Source organism: Equus quagga, chromosome 7, assembly GCF_021613505.1.
Source record: "Equus quagga isolate Etosha38 chromosome 7, UCLA_HA_Equagga_1.0, whole genome shotgun sequence".
Taxonomy (NCBI): Eukaryota; Metazoa; Chordata; class Mammalia; order Perissodactyla; family Equidae; genus Equus; species Equus quagga.
The window spans coordinates 9727309-9750199 of record NC_060273.1 but is presented as its reverse complement, the minus strand read 5'-3'; the positions used below and the strand labels follow the sequence as shown (position 1 = coordinate 9750199).

Here is a 22891-nt window from a genome sequence, read left to right as displayed (position 1 = left end):
GGCGGCACGTGGGGCGCTGACAGCGGCGCCGGCAGGCCTGGGTGGGGCGGGCCGCGGCCGGCGTGCTGGGGGCCGGGCGGGGCGGGAGCGGCGGGCCGGGGACCCGGGGGGACCTGGGGGCCGCCCGTCCCCGGGGACCGCAGTCGCCCCTTGGAATCGGGACCGTATGTGACGGAGCGGGGGCCGCGGCGGATCAGCGCCACGAGGCCTGGAAGTGGGGACAGCTGGAGCCAGGAGCCGGCCGGGTGGGCGTTGAGAGATGCGAGGAGTCGGGGGGGACGGATGGCCGGGTTTCCCTTCACCTGCGGCCTAGACCGGAGAGCAGCTCTCGCTGCAATCCTGTTACTGAAGCTGTAATTACGTTTTAGACATCAATGGCCCCGAACCGTCCTGAAGGAATCCCGAGATGCATTGCAGTCTTGTGATCGGGCAGAAACTGTTGGCTATCAATACAAAGATCTTTTTCACCCTTAGCATATTGTAAAGTTCCCAAAGTGTCACAAAGTTAGAGCTTTTCACTTAATATGAATGTGTGTAGGAAACGACATTGATTCGTGTGTCCTCTTTCTTAAGTGGGACTTGGTCTTTCCTCCTTAGTGACACATTTAAAATTTTTATGGCGTTAAAATTGTTTACCTTATTCAGGTTGCTTGGCATAACTCGCTCTTTTTCTGCGTTCGTGTGTCAGTCATTAGTCTGTTCAGACACTTGGGCATTTGTTATAACCTAATAGTTGTCACGTGTCATTCTGACCGGAGCTAGTAGACAGGCTTTCGGTGGTTTCAAGTTCGGTCTTTAGAAATCTTCCTGTATTTAGGGGCTGTTTAAGTCATAGCGTGCTTTCAGGTGCTGATTTTGTAGGAATGCCAAATGAGTGAACGTTTTTGTTCACTCATTTGTTCTCTAGGATCCAAGTAAAGTATTCTCCCCATATAAACGGGCTTATTTTAGGAGCTGTCAGTATTAGCTTAAAGAGAAAAAGAAAAGAAAAGACTGAGGCTCCTTATTATTTCGCCAGGGTATTGCTGGAGTGGATCATAGACGTTCCCAGCAGTTTATAAGGGAGAGCAGATTGTTGATTTCTCTTTTAAGCTCTGTGTTGTAGTATTTCTTAGATAAGTGGACATCGTGAGTGTGCCCTAAGAGTTTGATTTCTTCAGAAACTTTTGCTACAGTTTTCTCTATAGAGGCAAAAAGAGTTTGGAGAGATAGTTTGCGAAGTATGTGGGCACACGGTTTGGGGTTGGTTTTATTGACCGGTATTTCTTTTACGTGTGTGGGCAGTTGACGTTTTCCCTTTGAACAAGGTAGCTTGGCTTTTCTTTCTTTGTTTTGATCCAGCCATTTTGACTTCCTAAACTAGTTCACTTACCAGCTCCTAAAAGTGCCTGTTTCCCCATATCTTATCCCACAGATTTCTCTTACCCAGCCGTTTTCTTTTGGGGGCCCCTTCCTTATTCTGACCCACCAGTACCGCTCTGGCTAGATCTCACACTCCATTTCCAGCCCAGGTAGCCATCAGCCAAACAGTCATCAGGGGACAGCCATCCGAGAGAGCGGTGGTCTGGAATGGTGCTCATTGTTACCTCTTATGCGGGAGGGCTGTCCTCTCTCTTCCTGTTACTTGCCGTTCCGCACTTTTACTCTTAGTCCTTTTCTCTGTGCCTCTTCTAGAAGTTGGAGATGTAAAAATGTGTAGGGAAGTGCTTGTCAGTAAAAAAGTCCCTACATTATGGTCAACTTTTTCTTTTTTATTGGAAACCTATTTTGGGGTGTCTGACTTTACCAGCTGCTTCTACAAAATGCCAGCTAATGTTAAAAAAAAAATTATCCCCTGTAGGATGTCTATTTGGAAAAGAATGGATTTTCTAAATTGAGATCCAGAGTTATGTGGGACTGTTGGATTTGCATGTTCCAGCCCATTCAGGTCCATAAAACAGCGCGTCAGAGCAGAGCACTGCACTGGGGAGAAGCAGGGGAGAATTAGAAAGAGCGCTTGCGTTGAAATTTACAAAGGAGGAACCATGAAGTTTGCACCTTTTTTTTTAGAGCAAGGAAATGGACAGAAGGGCCGGCGCGTTTTCTTTTGTTAAGCCATCTGAAATTTGTGATGGGTGTTTTTAAATTAGATACCAGCAGAGCTCTTGAAGGAGCCTAGAGAGAGAGCGCTAGAATGAATGACTTTTAAAATGGGTCTGTCTAGGATGAACGTCTGTCATTTCTTCTGAAAACACACTAGTTTGTTTTCTTCTCCTTCCTTCCTTTTTTGGGGGGAAATCCTTTCAGGGGTGCCTTGAACACCCAGTAGAGGAGGATGCTTTTGCACAGGGTGGCACTCACCTTCACTGGGAGGCTGCTGGTTGTGCCTGTGTCCAGCCACCCAAGTCACAACTCGGGATTCAGTGTTGACCTTGGATCTCTTTGGCAATTCAATGTAGGTTTCCAAAGAAATGATTAAGTAGAACCCATTTAAGTGTAATTAAGTGTAATTCATTTAAGTGCAGCTCTCTAGGATCCGAGTAAATTGGCTAAGTGATGCTCTTTAAGGTAGAGGTCCTGAAATGAATGAAACGTAGAAGACAAGGGTTAGATGTACTAGAACAAACATTTTCTGCGATAAGATGTTCTTATTTTAAGTGCCAACTTGCACCTAGTTCAGTCTTTTTTATTACTAGATGAGAAGCAGGTTTAGTGATGTTAATCAGGGTGACTTGGTGTCTTAGTCCTTTTGGTCTCCTATAGCAAAATACTACAGACTGAGTGGCTTATAAACAACAGAAGTTTATTGCTCACAGTTCTGGAGGCTGGAAGTGTGAGATGAGGGTGCCAGCCTGGTCAGGTGAGGGCCCTCTTCCCTGTTCGGGATGGCAGGCTGCTGACTTCTCGTGTCCTCACATGGGGCAAGGGGAGCTCTCTGGGGCCCCTTTATAAAGGCAGTAATCCCATTCAGGAGGGCTCCGCCTCCTAAAGGCCCCCCCAATACCCTCACATTGGGCATTAGGATTCAACATAGGAATTTGGGGGGACACAAACGTTCAGACCATCGCACTTGACTTTTAGAACTGCTGGAGCTTCTAAAGTAATGGTGCAGTGTCCTTTCCACCAGCCAGCCCCAGTACCTCAAAACTCGGCCGGTAAAGAATGTGAGTATAGGGTAAAAGCAGCAGGCCTCAGTAGGCCCTCAGGAGGAGTTGTCTCCAAAAAGGAGCACATTGTATTGTGGACCCTGAATTTTAAAGAGAAGTGTTCTGTTTTGTAGTGTTTGGCTTTTGCTGAATGCCTTGTTGTGGGGAGGGGGTTTTCTTAAGTGTACAGGTTGGTGGTTTTAAGTATATTCACAAAGTTAGGCAACGGTCACCGCTTGGTGGATGCATGTGAATCACTGAATGGTCTCAAAGGTGACCTCTTCGGGGCCACAGAGGCGAGAAGATCCAGAATTAACGTCATGGTGGTTTTGCCCAGAAGGGCTCACACACTATTATTACAGTAAGTGATACCTGTTGACAGATAGATAAGTTTAGGTAGACGATAGGTAGGTTTCTGGGCTTGAGATTTGTGTTTCTTTTCCTTTAAGACTGAAGTGCCTGCAGTAACAATTCTAATGTGAAGGATGTTCAGGCTTCGGTGGGTCAGTACAGGGAAGAGAGCAGGGAGAGGAGGTCAGGGAAAGGTTCTGTTCCTGGAGTGGTACTTCTTTCCCTACCTAACTTCCTACCTGGGTCTTTTTTCTCTGATTTCTTTCTAATCATTTCTTACCGATTATTAGATTGGGCTCTTGTTTCATGATTTTACTTGCTTGAGTGGCTCATGCGGGACACTGTAGGGAGAAGGGAAGCAGCGACTCGTGCTGGGCCGTGTTGAGCAGCTGGTGAAACTTAGAGATTTTGATTGGGACTAAACTTTGGAGCAGGTTTTATTTAGTGTAGTTAGTACCTAGCTTTTTGCATTCTTTTGACATTCGTTTATTTTTCACCTTTTCTGGAATGGTACTGCTTGAAAGGACGGCTGTTAAAATTTATCAGGGTAAGTGAGGGAAATATTGGAGAGGGCAGATTTTAAGCCTTGTTTTGCTTGCTTTTGTTTGCTGGGGAGGAAATGTCTTAAAGTATTAAAGTAGTATTGTTTTTCTGGTTGAAGAGAAAGGAATGAAAAAGATGTGATAACCTTTTGGGGTGAGTTAGCAGTATTAGAATGGAATTTTTTGAGATGTGGATCGCTCGTTTTGCTCAGATATATGTCTAGCAGTTAAGGAACAAACATTAGCCTGCCTGCAGAAGGCAGGATGCTGTGCTAGGCACTTGAAACGACACCACCGAGATGAATAAATGGTGGTCCTCATGGAGCCTAGAAAGGGATCCGTTTCCTCCGGGGGAAGACACGGCAGGGTAAGAGGGCCGCGCAGAGGGCATAGAGGGCTCCCAAAGCCCAGAAGAGAATTGCTCACACGTACCCTTGTGGACATCCTTTCAATCTTGTCACCCTAATCATAAAACTAAAGATCTACCTATTTTCTTAAAAAGTGGCCTTTGTGACTACCTAAAGTGTTTTTTTAATTGAGATAAAATTCACCCTTCTTGTATTTCTGTATTTTATTTAAGTTTGGTAGGAATTTGCTAGAGAAGAGTATTGGTTATCATTTTACACTGCTTGTCTCTTTCATATCAAACAGCAGTGAGCTACTGTGAGTCTGGCTAGCGTGTCTGTTGGGCACGTTCATTTAGAATTTCATCATTCTAGTCACAGTTCTTAAAAAGCTTTGGATAGCACAATCAGAAGGACCTGCAACTAGAATATACAACTAGGTATTGGGGGGCTTTGGGGAGAAGAAGAAGAAGAAAAGATTGGCAATAGATGTTAGCTGTAGATATTAGGGTGCCAATCTTTAAAAAAAAAAAACAAACCTTTGGGAAGCAAGAATTTGGTCACTAGTTGAAGGCAGCACTCCGAGTTGTACCAGTTCTCCATCATAATTCTGCTTTTCTAGGTGAGAGAAACACTTAGTAAAGACTTTTTGAGCGTCTTTCCCTAGCCTAGCCTAAGAGCAGTAACACCAAATTCCAAACCACATTCCGACTAGGTAATTGTATGTCACTTCCCTTGGAACAAACAAAAAGTGCATGCCTTAGAACGTCGTTGTGTCGACCGGAATTCCTGTTGGACCGTGTGGAACTCCAGTGGGTTGCCATACTACCAGGCAGGCTTTGTCCATCTCCTTTGGGTGGTTGCCTTTGGGCGCAGAGGGGTGTTTTGCTCCTATCTTTGCACCTCCTTGGGGCTATCTGAAATGGTTCTGGTTTATGTGTTTTAATACCCCTCAACTTGTTTTTGAAGTAGATGGGATATAAATCATAAATAAGACTATCTTTTTTAGGGTTATTTGAAAAATAAAGTGGAATTTTAGTTATCTACAGAAGGTCTAATCAGGTTGGTATTGGCGTATATAGGTTCTTAGAATGTTAGGGCTGGAGATGAACCTAGCAGTAATGCAGTCTCCTGGTTTTCGGATAAAGAAACTGAAGCCTAGAGATGCTAAGTGAATGTCTATGGTCACTCACAGATTTAATGACACAGTTGAGTCTAGAATCCAAATTTGCCAACTGCTAGTTCAGTGCTCTCTCCGCCGCACCGTGCTGCTTAATAACAGAAAGCAGGGCACGCCGAGACCTGATTGCTACAACCAGCGTGCTTCTCTGAGACAGGGGCCCTGGAGTTTGCCATAAATTTTATTCTTAAAAGTTTGTGTAATTATTATGGGGCTTTGAAATGCTTGTTGTAATAATAAATTTATTGAGCATTTACCATGCGCTTAACATGCCCTTATCTTCACAACAATCTCTCGAGGTATAGATGCTGTTGACCTGTTTTACTGAAAAGAAAATTAAGGCTTAGAGAAGCTGAATAACGTAATGCAGTGACTTGCCTGAATAAATGGAGGAGCGGGGATTAGAATCTAGGTCTGATTTCAAAGCTTATGCTAGTCATAGTAACTCTGCTAGTCCTTTCCTTGTGACTTGATATTAAAAGATCTTTTTGGCTGAGACATTTTTTCAGAAACTGGGCCCATGAGTTTGTGGGCTGTGGCACCATCTCCGTGTTCTGTCTCAGTAGCAGGGTAACGCTGTCATTAGCAGGCAATGCTCTAATTTAAAGTAATATTTTGAAATTGCTTCTTCCTACGTTATAGGAAATGGTGATATAAAATACAGCTCTGATCACCACAGTCTGCAACATTGTGCCTTTCACCTTTAGGCTGTTAGGTAGTTAAGGCAAAACCACGGACATCTGTGTGTTCTGTAGGCTCTTCTTTCTGGTGTCTGCCTTTATTATTTTCTAGTGTTGTCTATGGGAGAAAATACTTCAGTGTGCAATTTCGGTGAGACTACGTGGTCACTTGAGTGCTAGCAAATTTTTAGTTCTTTACTCACCCGTGCTTTAACATCTCTTGCAGATTGTTTCTCTGGTCCCTTCTTGGAAATTGACACGCATCCAGTTGTTTTTACTGAATGGAACCCTAATGAAAACGTAGTAAACATGTAGATAGACCTAGGGATTAGTGAGAAAAGTAAAGTGGTTAAGACCGCAAGGATCTAGTGATCTATGAAAATCAAAAGAAAACTGCTGAAGTTAATTCAGTAAAAATCATTCGTACGTTTATTCTATATAGTGCACTGTGCCAACCTGGGGAGATACAGGCGCAGAGGAAAAAAGTCTCCATATTTGAGAAAAGCAGCCATTCTAGCAGTCTTTAATCTCCCAGGGGACAAGAACTAAGATATGTGTGGGTGTACTTACAGTTGAATACTAGAGTCTTAGCCTAGAGGAGTTCAGAAGAGAGATCATTAGCCCTTCAGGGTGGTGGGGTGGATGGGGAGTGGGAAAAAAGTGGAAAATCGGGTAAGGCAAGTTTACTACAATGGAGGAGAATCCTTAGGAGGAGCATGAACTGTGCACATGTGGCTATTTAAATTAATTAAAATTAAATGCAATTTAAAATTCATTTCCTCCGTTTCAGTAGCCACCTTTCAAGTGGCCACATGTGGCTAATGGCTGTCACATCACAGCATGGACACAGAACGTTTCCACCAGTGCAGATGCTTGTATTGGACAGAATTTTGTCACACTGTTTCTCACTTCTGTGCAGCATAAGACACTTGTGATTTCTGTGACCGCACTGAAGTTTTTTTTTCTTTAATGAACATAGCATTGAGCTAACAGGACTAACAAATTTCAGTTAGTATGGCTATTTTGAATATTGCTGTTTAGTATGTAAAAAGGATTAAAGATTAGTTTTATATCTAAAGCAGTACAAATTTAAATTGTTGCTTTATGAAATATATGAATTAAGCACTTTTCAAAAATTGGCCAGACATTTGTGTTTACAACATGTAGCTTGAATTAAGCGCGGCTTTCACTGCCTACCACGTGTGGCCTTGACTGACTTGTGCTGCACTGACGAACTGGCAAAGTGGGAGTCTCCATGTTGAAGGCCTTTGATACGTGATCAAATCTTTTAAAAAATTTTTATATTCTTTTTAAACATTGAGGTGAAATCCATATAACATAAAAGTAACCATTTTAAGGTGAACGATTCAGTGGCATTTAGTGCATTCACAGTGTTGTGCAATCACCACCTCTGTCTAGTTCCAAAACATTTTCATCATCCCAAATGGAAGCCCGCGCCCATTAAGCAGTCACGTCCCATTCCCCTGTCCTCCTAGCTTCTGGCAGCCCCAGTCTGCTTTCTGTCTTTGTGGAGTTACCCAGTCTGAATATTTGATGCAAGTGGAATCGTACAACATGTGACCTTTTGTCTCTTTCTTATTTCACCGTGATCAAATTTTAGCTAACTGCTTTAAGATTCAGATTATCATCTGTGTTAAACCAAAGGCAGCGCTGTTGCCTAACTTTCTTCTAGTAAAATGTCTTTTCACTTCTTGTTTTACAGTTTGTGGTAATATGCCTAGTATCCCAGCTAGTTCATCAGTCTTCCTTTATCATAACCTAGAGGATTTGTTTGTCCTTTTAATTTGGGGTATGGCAGTTTTATTCCCTGGTGCGCTCCGATAGCTTTCTCATTTAATTAGAATTGTTCCTTTTTTGAATACTTGATAAGGGAGTGTTGCTGAACATGGAGAGGCCATTGGAAAATAGGAAGCTGTAGTTGCATTCCTCCGGAGGTTTACTAACTTTTTCACTAGCAGATGTGAACTCTGCAGGACTGGAGAAATCAAGCCCTCTCATAGTCGTCTATTTGCTAACCATGAACAATGGCTTTGGGTTTAGGAGAATTCTAGGCCCAGGCTCCTTAGCAGCCAGTAAGATGTGGCTGTGATGAGCATTATGAATAAGACCAGAGTAGAATGAACGAGAGAGGGTTGCATGTGCGTTTGTGAAGACTAGGTACAACTATATTGACAAGTTTAATTAAAGAACTTCTTGCTGTATCTGTGATTTTTCTGGCTCATTATTTCAAAACATCAGTTCAGAAATGTTGCTGGCATTGCCATGAGGTTTATAATGAGATGTGTGGTCTGAAAGCACGGAAAGCTTCGTTCCACCATGGGGAAACGATGGGCAGCTTCTTCTTTTGGGCCCTGTAGTATCATGACGTGTATATTAAGCACTTAGTTGGTTTTGGTACTTGACTCTATCTCTGCATCTGTAAGCTTTACAGACTTAAGACAAACATAAATGGAGGCTCTTTTGAAAAATAAAACTGAACAGATTTTCATTACGCTGCCTTATGCACCTGGAGGTGGTCTCATGACTGATGTCAGTGTCCTGAGAAGTGCCTTACAGCCTTTTGCATGTATTGTATATTTGTAAATCTAAGAGGTGATTCGAGAACTAGGTGGTCAGGTGTATGTGCTATTTGGCTTTGACAAACTCAGTTGCAGTTTGGGATATCTTATTAAGTGACGGGAGAGCCCACCGTCCCAGCCGTCTCAGTCTTTTTCCTGCCTTAAAATACTCGTATGTCATTGCTTACTCAGCTTACTTTCACTGAGGGATTTTCAACAGGGGTCATTGAGGACGGCCAAGATGGCACTGTATAACTTGGAAAAGCCCAGTGAGTCTGATATGTCTGAATGTTAGATGGTAGTGATTACAGTCAACTCTTTCACAGGGTTTGGGGGATTAAATGAGACAGCAGTCAGCACATAGGGCTCAATCAAAATGAGTTGGAGTTGGGGTAATGGGCCACCACCTCCACCCCCACCCCCACCCCCATCTCCAGCACGGTATGGATTTGTGAGTGCTTCATATCGCTGTCTGGCCCATAATAGATACGCAGTACACATTAGATGATAGAACTGAGTTGGTACTCAGTACGTGTTAGGGGGTGGGGTAGGGATCCATTTGTTGACTATCTGCTGGGTGCCAGGAGTTACTTAATTGACACTAAACAAATGTATTCTCTCATTTAATCCTCTCAGCAATCCTGATGGGCAATGGCATGTCATTTCCGTGATTGCGGTGAAATAATTGCATCTCACAACTTGTGACAAGCCAGGATTTAAAGGCAGGAGTTAGCTCAGTTCTAGCCGTGTGCTGCCTCTTCCATCTGTAGGGTGGCATATGAACTTGACTCACTTAGAACTGCCTGACTCTCTGAAAATTGAATGATTTTTCCTTACCTTACCTATAAATTTTTCTTGGAAATAGGAAAAGGAGAAAAAGTTAATCTGTCTTACGTCTGAATACAACTCCTGTTCCCTTCCAAACCTAGTTCAAATGATTTTTCCCGTTTCTGTTAATATCCTGCCGATCACATAGGTTGGGTCATCTTAGACCTTCATTCTTCCTTCCTAGGAACGCCTGGCAGGTGTCGCCTCTGTTCTCTGCACATCACCTTCCTATCTAGTTGTACTGCTCAGTTGTCCTAATGGAGGAGTAATGCTGGTCTTTCTGTCTTTAGTGTCTGTCCCTCTCTGGTCATCTAGATACTACCATAGAATCATCCTCCTGAGTGACACCCGGCTTGTCACTTCTCCTGAAAAACCTTGGTTGCCCTTTACCTTTCAGGGACAGGAAATTACTTTCTTCAGCTTTTCATGTTATTGAAGATTGGGTCCAAAACTTTTTCTTGACTTATTATAAGTGTTAATACTTCTGGGCAGTGATTTTAAATATGAGTTTTTTCAGGTGATTAGCTCAATATTCTTTATTACTTAATGTGCAGAATTCATGTGACTTCAAATTCTTTGTCTTTTTGCATCTTGGAGGTTCTTTAAAGCAAGGGCACTTTCCTATTGCATTATCATTTAGGTTTATCAGACATAAGAAAGAAACTTCCATGTTTGGGAATCACTAAATATTTCTCATACATCTCTTCCAGTGATGTCATAAGTACATTTGCAGTGTGACAACTGTGCAAAGTGGGTTGTTGATTGGCCTTGGAATTCTAGTACAGGACAGCACTGGCCTCACTGTAGTCACCTTTGCTGAGCTGTTTTAAGGGCCTCCGTGCATTTCAGGGATTTTATATGAATGTCTTTCTATTTTATTGGTATAAAATACAATTTATTCAAGGATCTTGATAACGTGTGTGATTAGAGAATCTTACAAGGGGCTAATCCTAGCCTTCAGCTAGAGTTACCGAGGGAGACTAGAGAAGTACAGACTGTATTTGTTGAGCAAAATCTTCCTAATTTGATCTGCACTGGGCTGTGGATTACTTTTATAATGTCTGTGAAGGAAAAATCTATGAAGCAAATGAAGAGAATAAGCATGCTTTTATGAATACATTTCAATACTGAAAATGTTTTGAAATTGGCTATAATTGATAGTTTGGGGTTTTTTTTGAGGACGATTGGCCCTGAGCTAACATCTCTGCCAATCTTCCTCTATTTTATGTGGGATGCCACCACAGTGTGACCTGGCGAGTGGTGCGAAGTCTGCGCCCAGGATCTGAACCTGTGAACCCTGGGCCGCTGAAGTGGAGTGCGCAAACTTAACCACTGCACCACTGGGCCAGCCCCAATAGATTTTTAAAATAGGTTAAACAGAGACTTTTTTTTGCTGAGGAAGATTTGCCCTGAGCTAACATCCGTTGCCAATCTTCTTCTTTTTTGTATGTGAACTGCCACCATAGCATGACCACTGACAGAGTTGTGTGGGTCTGCACCCAGGAACTGAACCCAGGCCACCAAAGTGGAGTTGCCGAACTTAACCACTAGGCCACCAGGGCTGGCCCAAACAGAGACTTGTAATTTGAAAACCTGAGTTAGTTGCCATTGCTCTGAATTATTGAGGTTTTTGTTATGTTATGGAACTTCTGTTTTTACTGTATTTTAAAAGATAAGTAAAATGGATATATAGGTCTCAATTTTTAATAGAACTTATTTCTGTTAAACAGCACCTGTGGACCCTTCTCAAGAGGAACAGCCATTGTTGTGTGAAGGTAATTTCTGTGATGTGTCTCTTTGAATATCTAATTGAGAAAACATTAAGTTGTCTGTGGTGTGTAAAGCTGGATATTGTTTTGTAAATTTATATTATATCTCAGTTTCTTGTCTAGGTTCGAATTCAGCTGTTAGCATGGAACTTTCAGAACCTGTTGGTAAGAAAATTTCTGACCCTATTAATACAGTAATATGAAACGCTTTCACTCTCAAGATTTAAGGTGCGAATGTAAGTGTTATGATTATTGTAATGCCTCCATTTAAAACTGCCGTTGGGTCTTTGCTATTAGGATGTAGAAAGCAGAACTGACAGGGCATTCACACTGCCGTGGTAAATGTAGTGACTGTAAATGTAGAAGAATTGAGTGGAGGAAAGCTGAAGTCACTTCAGGTAGTTGTATTTGTTCCGTTTACTTGGTGAAAAATTTCCTTCCTTTTTGTAACTTTCTTACTCTTCAGGGTTTCATATTCCCAAGGTGATTAATAAAGTTGATGCCAAAGTTACAGTACCTACAGAGGAAGAAGAAAAGATCTAAATCCTTTCACACTTATCCTGTGTTCTGATTTTAAACTTTCCCTTTTTTCCACTGTCAGAGCATCCTGACGTTGGAATAACTGGGCCGTTAGGAATGTAGCTCTCCTGTCCACGTGTTGTTGGTCCTTATGGAGATGGAGCTTTGTTAAAATAGCCATCTCTCGTAGTCTCCGAGTCAGAGCTCTCATGTCAGCAGCGAGGCCAGCTTGAAAGCTATTATCCATTTCTGTTATGAAGGAGATTTTCTTAGGTGTCACCAGACATTAGGAAATGGAACTAAACATGCAAAAGTTCTGTTTGTTGTTTGAAAGCATCTGTATTTTAAAGTATAGATTATAAATCTTTTTCAGAATACTAAGTTGAAATGTCTTATTTCAGTAGAAAATGGGGAGACAGAAATGTCCCCAGAAGAATCATGGGAGCACAAAGAAGAAATAAGTGACGCAGAGCCAGGGGGTGGTTCCTTGGGAGATGGAAGGCACCCAGAGGAAAGTGCCCAAGAAATGATGGAGGAGGAAGAGGAGATGCCAAAACCTAAATCTGTGGTTGCACCGCCAGGCGCACCTAAGAAAGAACATGTAAATGTAGTATTCATTGGGCACGTAGGTAAGTGGCGCCCACAGCAACGATAAGAGATGCCCAGAGGTACTGCATGCATCACACGTAGAACATCTTATTTAGCTGCTTGGAGGGGTTAGTGAAACTGAACTGAATTAATCTAAAATGTCTTGATTTTTAACTCAGATATTTTAGCTGGCAAAAAATTGCCAACACTTTATTCTAGAAGGTTGGCCAGACTAACAATTTTGTCATGGCATGGAAGCTGGAAGAAAATAAGCTTCAGTATGTTTGTATGTAATGCACAATTGGTCTCGAGACCACTGATGATGGGCTCAGCATATTATGACATCTGTTAATATCCTATGGAAAGTGCCTGTTGTTTTGTATGAACTGCATTTATCATCTTTACGGCATTAACCTTACTAGGTTAATTTGGTGTGAAGTAAGAAATTAATAATTTGGAGTAACTTCTGGTTGCCTGTCAGGTTGCTGGTTTAACACACACAAAAAACCAAAACAGAACCCTGTTTAATTTACTCAGATACTCTCTGACCATCTGACTTATCCCCAAAATGGTGAGAAGAGAATATGGAGTAGCATGTCCTTTTTTCCTTCCCTTTCTCTCTGCCTTCCCCTGAATATGGTGACACACCATGCTGCTTTTGTGGTAGCAGGAACTCCTTTGAAATTTCTAAAGGAACCGCCTATATTTGTTAAAAGAAAGGCAGGCTCCCTCAATGGAGCTGACAGCTCTTTGGCTACTTTCACCCTCCTCTGAGGCTCCCCTTGGGTAATGTACATTCTGTTGCTGTGCTCTTAGCTGTAGGTCAGGGAGCAATCTGTTCAAAAATATTTTCTTCTTTTTCTGTAAAGTAATTCTAAGTCATTATTGAGCTGCAAGGGGTCTTCACAGCTTCATTTTCTCAGGGGACAGGGTAACCAACCAGGGCTTAGGCCCTAAATTCCTGTCCTTTCAGTTGCTTTTGTAAGATGTAATATATGCTGGGTGGTACCTTAAGTTGTGTTAGTGTATATAGCAGTTGGTGTTTGGGGTTTTTTTTTTTTGCACTTATGGTTTGCATATTGTTGACAATGTTGTTACTTTTAGATGCTGGCAAGTCAACCATTGGAGGACAAATAATGTAAGTCTGTATTTTTTGTTAAATAATAGAGTTAAGTTGATTGATTGAATTTGGGGAAAAACAAGTCACCTCAAGTTAAGAAAAATTAATAATAAAATGACATTACCTGTAGGGAAGGCATATGTTAAGAAGTAAATTTTTTTTTTTCCTGAGGAAGATTTGCCCTGAGCTAACATCTGTGCTAGTCTTCCTCTATTTTGTATCTGGGTTGCTGCCACAGCATGGCTGCCAATGAGTGGTGTAGGTCCGCCCCCAGGTTCCACTGAAGTGGAGCACACCAAACTTAACCACTAGGCCATGGGGCTGGCCCTAGTGGTTTAAAAAAAAGTAGTTTTTGCAATGTGATCATTGTTAGTATTTTCTAATGGATTTTAGGCTTTCCCTAAAATTCCTTTGTTATCACTGTCAGACTCTCATGGAGCATTAAATGTATTTCTGAAAGCTGTGTTTTAGATTTTTAAAAAATAAAAACTAATATAGGGCCCTGGATTATAGGAAATCTTAGTCTGTTTGAATATAGTTTTCTTGGGAATAATTAAACCAGATCTTGAATCTGGTGCATGGGCGGAGCTGGTTTTTCCTCATTCGTCAACTCCTTACGTTTATGTGGATTCAATCAAAGACAAGTAATCTGGCTAACATGCTAAGATAATTTTTTTAATCATATATAGAAGCTGTTTAGGTATGAAAACACCATGGTTGAACTTTAGTGATGTATTCTAGTATTGAGAAATCTTTTTAATTAAAAGGTCTTAAATTTTTAATCTGTCCTAAATTAGACCCATTTCTTTGAACTATATCATCAGAGGATCTAGAAGGCATATCTCCATTGTCTTGCCTTGTTAAGTAATCTTAGTCGGTAATCTTGCCAGTTATTTCTGAAAATTTCCAGAACAGACCCTGAAACAGGCTGTTGAACAGGAATCCTTAACTAAGGCTTTATGGATGGACATGGCAGGCCCGTTTGATGTTGTGTTTTAGGGAAATGTGTGTTTTTTGCTTACTTCGCTGTAATTGGCATTGGCGTTGTGCTGGGATTCTGTGGTCAAGCTGTTAGAAGCGTGCCCTGTAGATGGCCCTACAGAGAACGCGGACAGGAGCTGGGACGGGAGGGCTGCCATTTGAATCGAGTCAAAGGAAGCAGTTAGGGGTGGCTAAGGGATTATTTTTCAATTATCATCTCACTTTGACAGATAGTATTTTCAAAATATTAAATATTGAATTGTATTAGACTTAATTCCTTAGATAACATTGTTGGAATTATTTTCTTTTATGTAGTATTTACATTTGCTTCTTTAAACAAGTTTTATTCTGAAATAATTTCAGACTTAGAGAAAGGTTGCAAAGACAGTACAGAGTTTCCATATACATTTCATTCAGCCTACCCCAGTGTTAACATATTAAATAACCATAGTACGGTCATCAAAACAAGGCAGTTAACAGGGGTACGCTACCGTTAACTAAGCCATAGGTCCTATGTGAATTCCACCAGTTTTTCCACTAATGTCATTTTTCTGTTCTAGAATTCCACGTCACACTTAGTTGTTACATCTCCTTAGTCTCCTTCTACTTGTGACATTTCCTCAGTCCTGTCTTTTACGATCTTCATAATTTGAAGAGGGCTATTGAGTTATTTTATAGGATGTTCTTTAATTTGAGTTTGATGTTTTTCACAATTAAATTGAGGTTATGCATTTGGGGCAAGAATATCACAGGATATTTTGTGCTCTTACCAGAGCATCCTGTCAGGGAGTACGTGATGTCAATATTCGATATGTTTTATTTATTACTGGTGATAGCAGTCATGATTACTTGGTTAGGGTGCTGTCTGGCAGGATTCTCCACTGTAAAGTTAGTATTTTTTCCTTTTTCTTGGGGGAGATAATTGGAGACTATGTAACTATCTTTTCCACTGAAACTTTCCAGGATTTCTGCATCCTTTTCCTTTACTTGAAAATAGCTGTTTTATGGAGTTGAATTGTCCTCAAGAGCTTTAAAAGTTTCCCAACTTCACTGAATAGTTTGTGAGTAATTAAGTGTTTACTTCTTTTTTCTTTCAATGTTTTCAGGTATTTGACCGGAATGGTTGACAAAAGGACTCTTGAGAAATATGAAAGAGAAGCTAAAGAAAAAAACAGAGAAACTTGGTATAGTAACCTTTGATGACGCTATCCATTACTTTTAAGGAAATGCTGCCTACTTAATGCTTTTGTAGTCCACTAAGATAGAAGTTCATGAGGTTTAATGATATAACAAGGGCAAAGTTTCCCTTCCCCTCATACTACACAGTAGATCAGTTCCTGATGCCTTCATAACTTACAGAGGGAGAATCTGGAAACAGCCAGTAATACAAGACTTGATGAGTAAACTGTAGACCGTCCATTTAATTGGGCCATTACCTAACCACTAAAAAATTGCATTTGTAGAGTTTATAGTAACCAGGAATAGAATTTGTTACAGTGGAATTTGAGGAGAGAGCAGGTAACGTAATAGTACTTAGGATATGATTATTAACTATGTAAATAAACACTGGAAAGAAAAAAGAATGTCCGGAATTATTGACAGTGGTTGCCTTTGAGTGGTGAAAGGGTCAACTCTTTTCTTCTTTCTAATCTTATCTATTACTTTGATTTTTCAAAAGTTAACAAGCTTTATCTGAATGGGATGTTGATGGTTTTTTTTTTTTAATTGTATTCCTTTGTATTAAGGGAAAAAAATTCTAATCAGTGTTATACTAAAAAATGGATTACATATTATGAAATACAGATGATGAAGTAATCTAAATTAATGCTTACTATTATGGATGATTTGAACTTATATAAATAATTTTTATATGGCAAAGAAATATTGAAATAATTTTTAGCAAGTTACCATTGCTCCCACATGGCAGGTTAGTGGCATTCACTTTGTAAAAATGTCCTTAGACAGCTATTTATATTTTGTGCCAAATGATTACAAAAATGAAATACAAAGAAACTTAGTCCCTAAGTTACGGTGATATTGGCATTGGTACTAAGCAGTCTTTCTGTGTATGTTGTCAGCTTGTTTTCATAAATAATGTTTGCTTATAGGATATATAGTTGACTGTGGATATATGTAAAAACTGCAAGTGTTTGAATCACATTAATACAGTTTTATCCTCTTAATTTTCATTTCCACCCAGTCCTGCTCATGACTTAAATGTGGCATGCTGAACATGAAGCCAGATGCCATCAATTACACCTTTACTGGAAGAAGAAAGTCTTAAAAACTCTCATGTTCTTATCAGTATTATTCTTATTTTAACATTATTTCAGGTACTTGTCTTGGGCCTTAGACACAAATCAGGAAGAACGAGACAAGGGTAAAACAGTAGAAGTGGGTCGTGCCTATTTTGAAACAGAAAAGAAGCATTTCACAATTCTAGATGCCCCTGGCCACAAGAGTTTTGTCCCAAATATGATTGGTGGTGCTTCTCAAGCTGATTTGGCTGTGTTGGTAAGAAAGACATTTCCAATTCACCTGTGTATTTTTTAGCAGCCCCACTTACATTGTAAATATTTGACTTTACCTTCTAAAAGTTCAACTTAGGTTTCAGTGAGCTATAATATACGTAGTCACAATTTTTACTTTTATCTCACTCATCTGCTCAAGAAATATTTGTAATTTGATTCACTTATGGAAATATGTTTCAGCTTTTCTCTGCCATTGCTGTTATCTATTACTGTGTCAGAACTTAGTGTCCGCTAAATGCCAAGCTTAATCCATTTTGTACCCACTAAATGTGGGTACTCTGGGTACAAAAATGAGTAAGAAATGATCTGTTTTCTTAAGGCCTTCAGTCATTTTGCTTTTCTTTGGTCAGTGTACTGGCACTCAATCACATACCTGTTTGAATTGTAATATATGAAGGTATACTAGAGTTTAGAAAATGGGAGATCAGAAGAAACATTTACCAAAATCTTAAACCATTTAAACATTGTGATGTTCAAAAGCATGTATGTTGGGCTTGACCCTGTGGCCTAGTGGTTAAGTTCGGTGCACTCCGCTTCAGCAGCCTGGGTTCAGTTGCTGGGTATGGACCTACACTACTTGTAGGTGGCCATGCTGTGGTGGTGACCCACATACAAAATAGAGGAAGATTGGCACAGATGTTGGCTCAGGGCAAATCTTACTCAGGAAAAAAACAAAAACATGTGTGATATAACTCATTTGCTTCTGTTTTCTTGCAAAAAGCTGGTAAAACTGAAAGGAAAGATGTTTTACTGCTAGAAGGGTATCCCTGAATGTGTTAGAATAAGCTGTTTGATTTCTTGGAATAGGTAATCTCTGCCAGGAAAGGAGAGTTTGAAACTGGATTTGAAAAAGGAGGACAGACAAGAGAACATGCAATGTTGGCAAAGACAGCAGGGGTAAAACACTTAATTGTGCTGATCAATAAGATGGATGATCCAACAGTAAATTGGAGCAATGAGAGGTAAGCTTAGATGTCTTACTGTATTTTATAGACATGATAGTGGAATAAAGGATGGTTTTGTTACTGTATTCTCTTTTCCCCTGTGGTTTTTCTAAACCTTAATTTGTTTAATGAAACTAGAGTTCAATTGCTTTACATTATAATTGAGTTATTTATAAATATTCATAGATATGAAGAATGTAAAGAGAAACTAGTGCCATTTTTGAAAAAAGTTGGCTTCAATCCCAAAAAGGACATTCACTTTATGCCCTGCTCAGGACTGACTGGAGCAAATCTTAAAGAGCAGTCAGACTTCTGTCCTTGGTACATGTAAGTAACCTTTTCTTTCTTTGAAAAAAAGTTGATGTTTTAATAAGTAATTTAAGAAATATTGACTTTGACCTTGGTTTTAGAAATACCATGGCTATTGCCCATGTTTTAATTGGCTTATCTTTCGATCATTGAGTTCTAAGAGTTCTTTATGCACTGGACACAACAAGTTCCTTGTCAGATATGTGATGTGCAAATATTTTCTCCCATTCTATGCGTTATCTTTCCACTTTCTTGATGGTGTCCTTTGAAGCACAAAAGGTTTTAATTTTGATGAAATCCAGTTTATTTTTTCTTTTGTTGGTTGTGTTTTTGGTGTCATACCAATGAAAACATTGCCTGGTCTGGTCATGAAGAGTTAGCCCTGTTCCTTTCTTCTAAGCCTGTTGTAGTTTTAGCTCTTAACATTTAGGTGTGTGTTTCATTTTGTGTTAATTTTTTTTTATTTCGTCTTTTTTTTAAAGATTGGCACCTGAGCTTACAACTGTTGCCAATCTTCTTTTTTTGTTTTATTTTTCTTCTTCTTCTCCCCCACCCCCCCCCCCCCCCCCCCGCCCAGCACATAGTTGTCTATTCTAGTTGTGAGTGCCTCTGGTTGTGCTGTGTGGGACGCCGCCTCAGCATGGCCTGATAAGTGGTGCCATGTCCGCCCCCAGAATCTGAACCAGTGAAACCCTGGGCCACCAAAGCGGAGCGCGTGAACTTAACCACTCTGCCACAGGGCCGGCCCGCCCGATTTTGGGTTAATTTTTTTTGTAAGGTAGTCTTGATTACCGTAGCTTTACAAGTTTTCAAATTGGGAAGTGTGAGTCTTTGAATTTTGTTGTTTTTTTCCCCCCAAGATTGTTTTGGCTGTTCTGGATCTCTTGAATTTCCGTATGAACATTAGGATCCGCATGTCAATTTCTGCAAAAAGGCAGCTGGGAATTTTAATAGGGATTGCATGGAATTTGTAGATCAATTTGGGGGGAGCACTGCTATCTTGACAATATTAGTCTCGCAATCCTGATACTGTAGTTTTAAAGGGGAAATTATTTTATAGAATCCTGATTTCAGAGCTAGAAAAGTCCATAAAAATTAGGTAATAGAATGTAGTCATTTTATTACAGCATGTGGGCTATTTGCTATAAAATATTTTTCTGAATTTTAATATAGTAAGTTTATGAGGAAGCTTTTTCATTATATTGAGCTATTTTATATTTTCAGTTTTCTGAGGAATAAATGTGATGAACTGGATAATAAAGTGGTCGAATGAGAAGAGTACATGGGTAGAATGAAAATATTGTTACAAGCACTTTTTTTTTAACTTTGTTAACACACTTTTTTTTAGTTTTTTATTGAGATTATGATAGTTTACAACCTTGTGAAATTTCACTTGTACGTTATTGTCAGTCGTGTTGTAGGTGCACCACTTCACCCTTTGTGCCCACCCCCCACCCCCCTTCCCCCTGGTAGCAACTAATCTGTTCTCTTTGTCTACATGTTTAACTTCCACATATGAGTAGAGTCATTACAGAGATTGTCTTTCTTCATCTGGCTTATTTCACTTAACATAATACCCTCATGGTCCATCCACGTTGTTGTGAATGGGACAATTTTATCCTTTTTTATGGCTGAGTAGTATTCCATCGCGTGTGTGTGTGATATATATACACCACATCATCTTTATCCAGTCATCAGTTGACAGGCACTTAGGTTGCTTCCGCGTCTTGGCTATTGTGCATAATGCTGCGATGAACGTAGGGGTGCATGGGACTTTTGGAATTGCTGATTTCAGGTTCTTTGGATATATACCCAGTTAGTTGGATGGCTAGGTCATATGGTATTTCTATTTTTAATTTTTTGAGGAATCTCCATACTGTTTTCCATAGTGGCTGTACCAGTTTGCATTCCCACCAGCAGTGTATGAGGGTTCCTTTTTCTCCACAACCTCGCCAACATTTCTTACTTTTTGTTTTGGTTATTTTTGCCATTCTAACGGGTGTAAGGTGATATCTTAATGTAGTTTTGCGTTGCATTTCCATGATGATCAGAGATGATGAGCATCTTTTCATGTGCCTACAAGCACATTTTTTGTATAAAGTTAGTCATGTAACTTCTTAAAATTTCTCTATTTATGTTGGCTCTCTTTAATGGATATATTTTTATGTTCTCAGTGGATTACCATTTATTCCATATCTGGATAATTTGCCAAACTTCAATAGATCAGTTGATGGACCAATCAGGCTGCCAATTGTGGATAAATACAAGGTATCCAAAATATTCAAGAAATTGGGTTTTATGGGAGATGAAATAATTGTTTTTTTGTTTTAAATTGTCAAACAGCTTTAATAATTAACAACGTAACATAGATGTCTCTCTTTTAATGGCTATACACCATTTAGCAGTATAGATAGACCACAATTTAATCAGCCAGCTTAGTTTATTCCAGCTGTCTCCCAATGAGCCAGTGATCATTTTTCAGAAACAAACTCATACAAGTAAAACTGCTGGACTCAAAGGATTTGCACGTTAAAGTTGATGGATATTGACAGACGGCCTTCCCACATACTGTGCTCACTGTTAGCGCCAGCAGTATAGCAGTGCTAGCGTTACCAGAGCCTCAGCAACACTGGGTGGGAGCCTTTAAAAAAGTAAGCTGCATTCTTTTTACCTAGATTTTCACCTTGATTTTTCAGTTTTGTAGTATCAATATGTAATGTTTTGCCCTCCTTAAATATTTTATTCTTTCGTTAGCTCCACGCTAAATTTCTTGAACAAGTATTGTTTTTCCAGAGTTGTACATGAGGAAGCAGGCTCAGATTTCTGAGAGAACGTGCATTTGAACAAATAATTCAGATTTTCACACGTAAAATTCTGTGCTGTCTCCTGTACCATGCTTTCTTTTTGAATCTTAACCATACTTATTAATATTATCAATTGTACATATGCTTATGACACACATACCCTAGAGTCTTTGTTCCCTGTTCTATGTTTAAGATTAATCTGGAGCATTCTACTACTTGGGCTAAAGATTTTCTTTATGAGTAAGCCCTGAAGGATTTTACTTTGGGTCACTGAACTGCTGTAGAGTAGTAATAAAAGTCTGACACTTAACTTTTTATTTTACATTTAAACAGGATATGGGCACTGTGGTCCTGGGAAAGCTGGAATCAGGATCTATTTGTAAAGGCCAGCAGCTTGTGATGATGCCAAACAAGGTAAGAGTTAATAATGCTCTTTCTCATTTAGATTTTCTCTTGAAAACATTAGCAAAGAGCTAGAACTTTTCAAAAGCTTAGAGATTTCCATTAAAAGAAACTTAACTTTTTAAGTCCAGGAAAACATTTTATTAATGTCAGGTACAAAATTTAATAAAGCATATGTGGTGTTATAGTTATTCAGTGACAAATGGGAAAGGGTCGGTATTAGCGCCATGTTAGAGCTAAAAGATGCGTCATGAAGAGAGCTTCAGCTGCTTCATTTTACAGGAAGTAAACAGAGGTCCGGAGTGGTTAAGTGACTTGCTTCCGTTAACACACGGGGCTTAGTGAGAGAGGAAGGGATGAAAACTCAGGTTTAATCATGATGTAATTAGCTTGCTTTTTTTTTTTGTATGTAGTTACATTGGATACTATAAAATAATGTGTCCAAGCTGTGCTCCTAATTTGTTTTGAGAGAAGAGGATTTGCCTTTATCATAAATAGGTCTTAACTCTTTCTTCCTCACCTTATTGTAATTTCTTCATCTTTGGAGAGGATTTCATTAAAACATGCAAAATCATCCTTCGTGTTATTTCTGATTGCTCAATTGCTGATAATTGCAGATGACATGTTCCTAAGAAACTGTTCCCTGTTTTCCAGAGAGGGTTTCTTTAACAGCTCCAAAGATGTTGCTTTTGTAGGTAAACGGACTTGAATCTTTAGAACCTCCAAAAAGAGACTTTGTTAGATTTAAGTGAGAATTTCTTTACCCTGCTCATTTCAGGCACAGTGATTTAGAAAAAGTACCCATTGTCAATGTAATGTGTAGGTATAATTGGCGCCTTCAAATTATACTTTGGGATTTCTTGATGCTTTGTGCATTGGAGATCAGAGTATCTATCATGGTACATTTTTTCTAAGGTACTTGTCTCTGCAGCGTGAAGGTAGTCAGAACGGCACGGAAGTAATGGTCAGTTTGAATCCTTGCTCAGTTTTGTCTGTAGAGCAGTCGCAGAAGGAGAGTTTGCTTCTGGAGATAGAAGGTGGCGTCGTGGTTGTAAGGGGCTGGGAGAGGAAGAAGGGGCAGTGACTGCTTAATGGGTACAGGGTTCCCTTTTGGGGTGATAAAGATGTTTTGGAACTAGATACTGGCGATGGTTGTACAACATTGTGAATGTGCTAGATGCCACTGAACTGTACAGTGTAAAATGGTTTAAAAGGGTAAATTTTATGACTATTTTACCACAATAGAAAGACAAATACAGTTCATTCTGGGCGAGTGAACTTACTGCCAAGCTACA

The 22891-nt window shown here is 39.9% G+C and overlaps 1 protein-coding gene across 2 annotated transcripts in view; it reads left to right on the top strand.

The window, feature by feature from the left end:
* GSPT1 (G1 to S phase transition 1) overlaps nt 1-22891 on the top strand; it is a 34180-nt gene that overhangs the window by 1113 nt on the left and 10176 nt on the right. The window contains exons 2-11 of one of the 2 annotated variants that reach the window (XM_046665214.1): nt 11360-11404; nt 11522-11563; nt 12319-12546; nt 13610-13643; nt 15713-15790; nt 16940-17120; nt 17945-18099; nt 18268-18408; nt 20565-20658; nt 21528-21608. In XM_046665214.1, the coding sequence (XP_046521170.1) occupies nt 11360-11404; nt 11522-11563; nt 12319-12546; nt 13610-13643; nt 15713-15790; nt 16940-17120; nt 17945-18099; nt 18268-18408; nt 20565-20658; nt 21528-21608 (1079 nt within the window). Of the gene's footprint in view, nt 1-11359; nt 11405-11509; nt 11564-12318; nt 12547-13609; nt 13644-15712; nt 15791-16939; nt 17121-17944; nt 18100-18267; nt 18409-20564; nt 20659-21527; nt 21609-22891 lie in introns of both variants that reach the window. The other variant, XM_046665213.1, reaches the window with a different exon arrangement.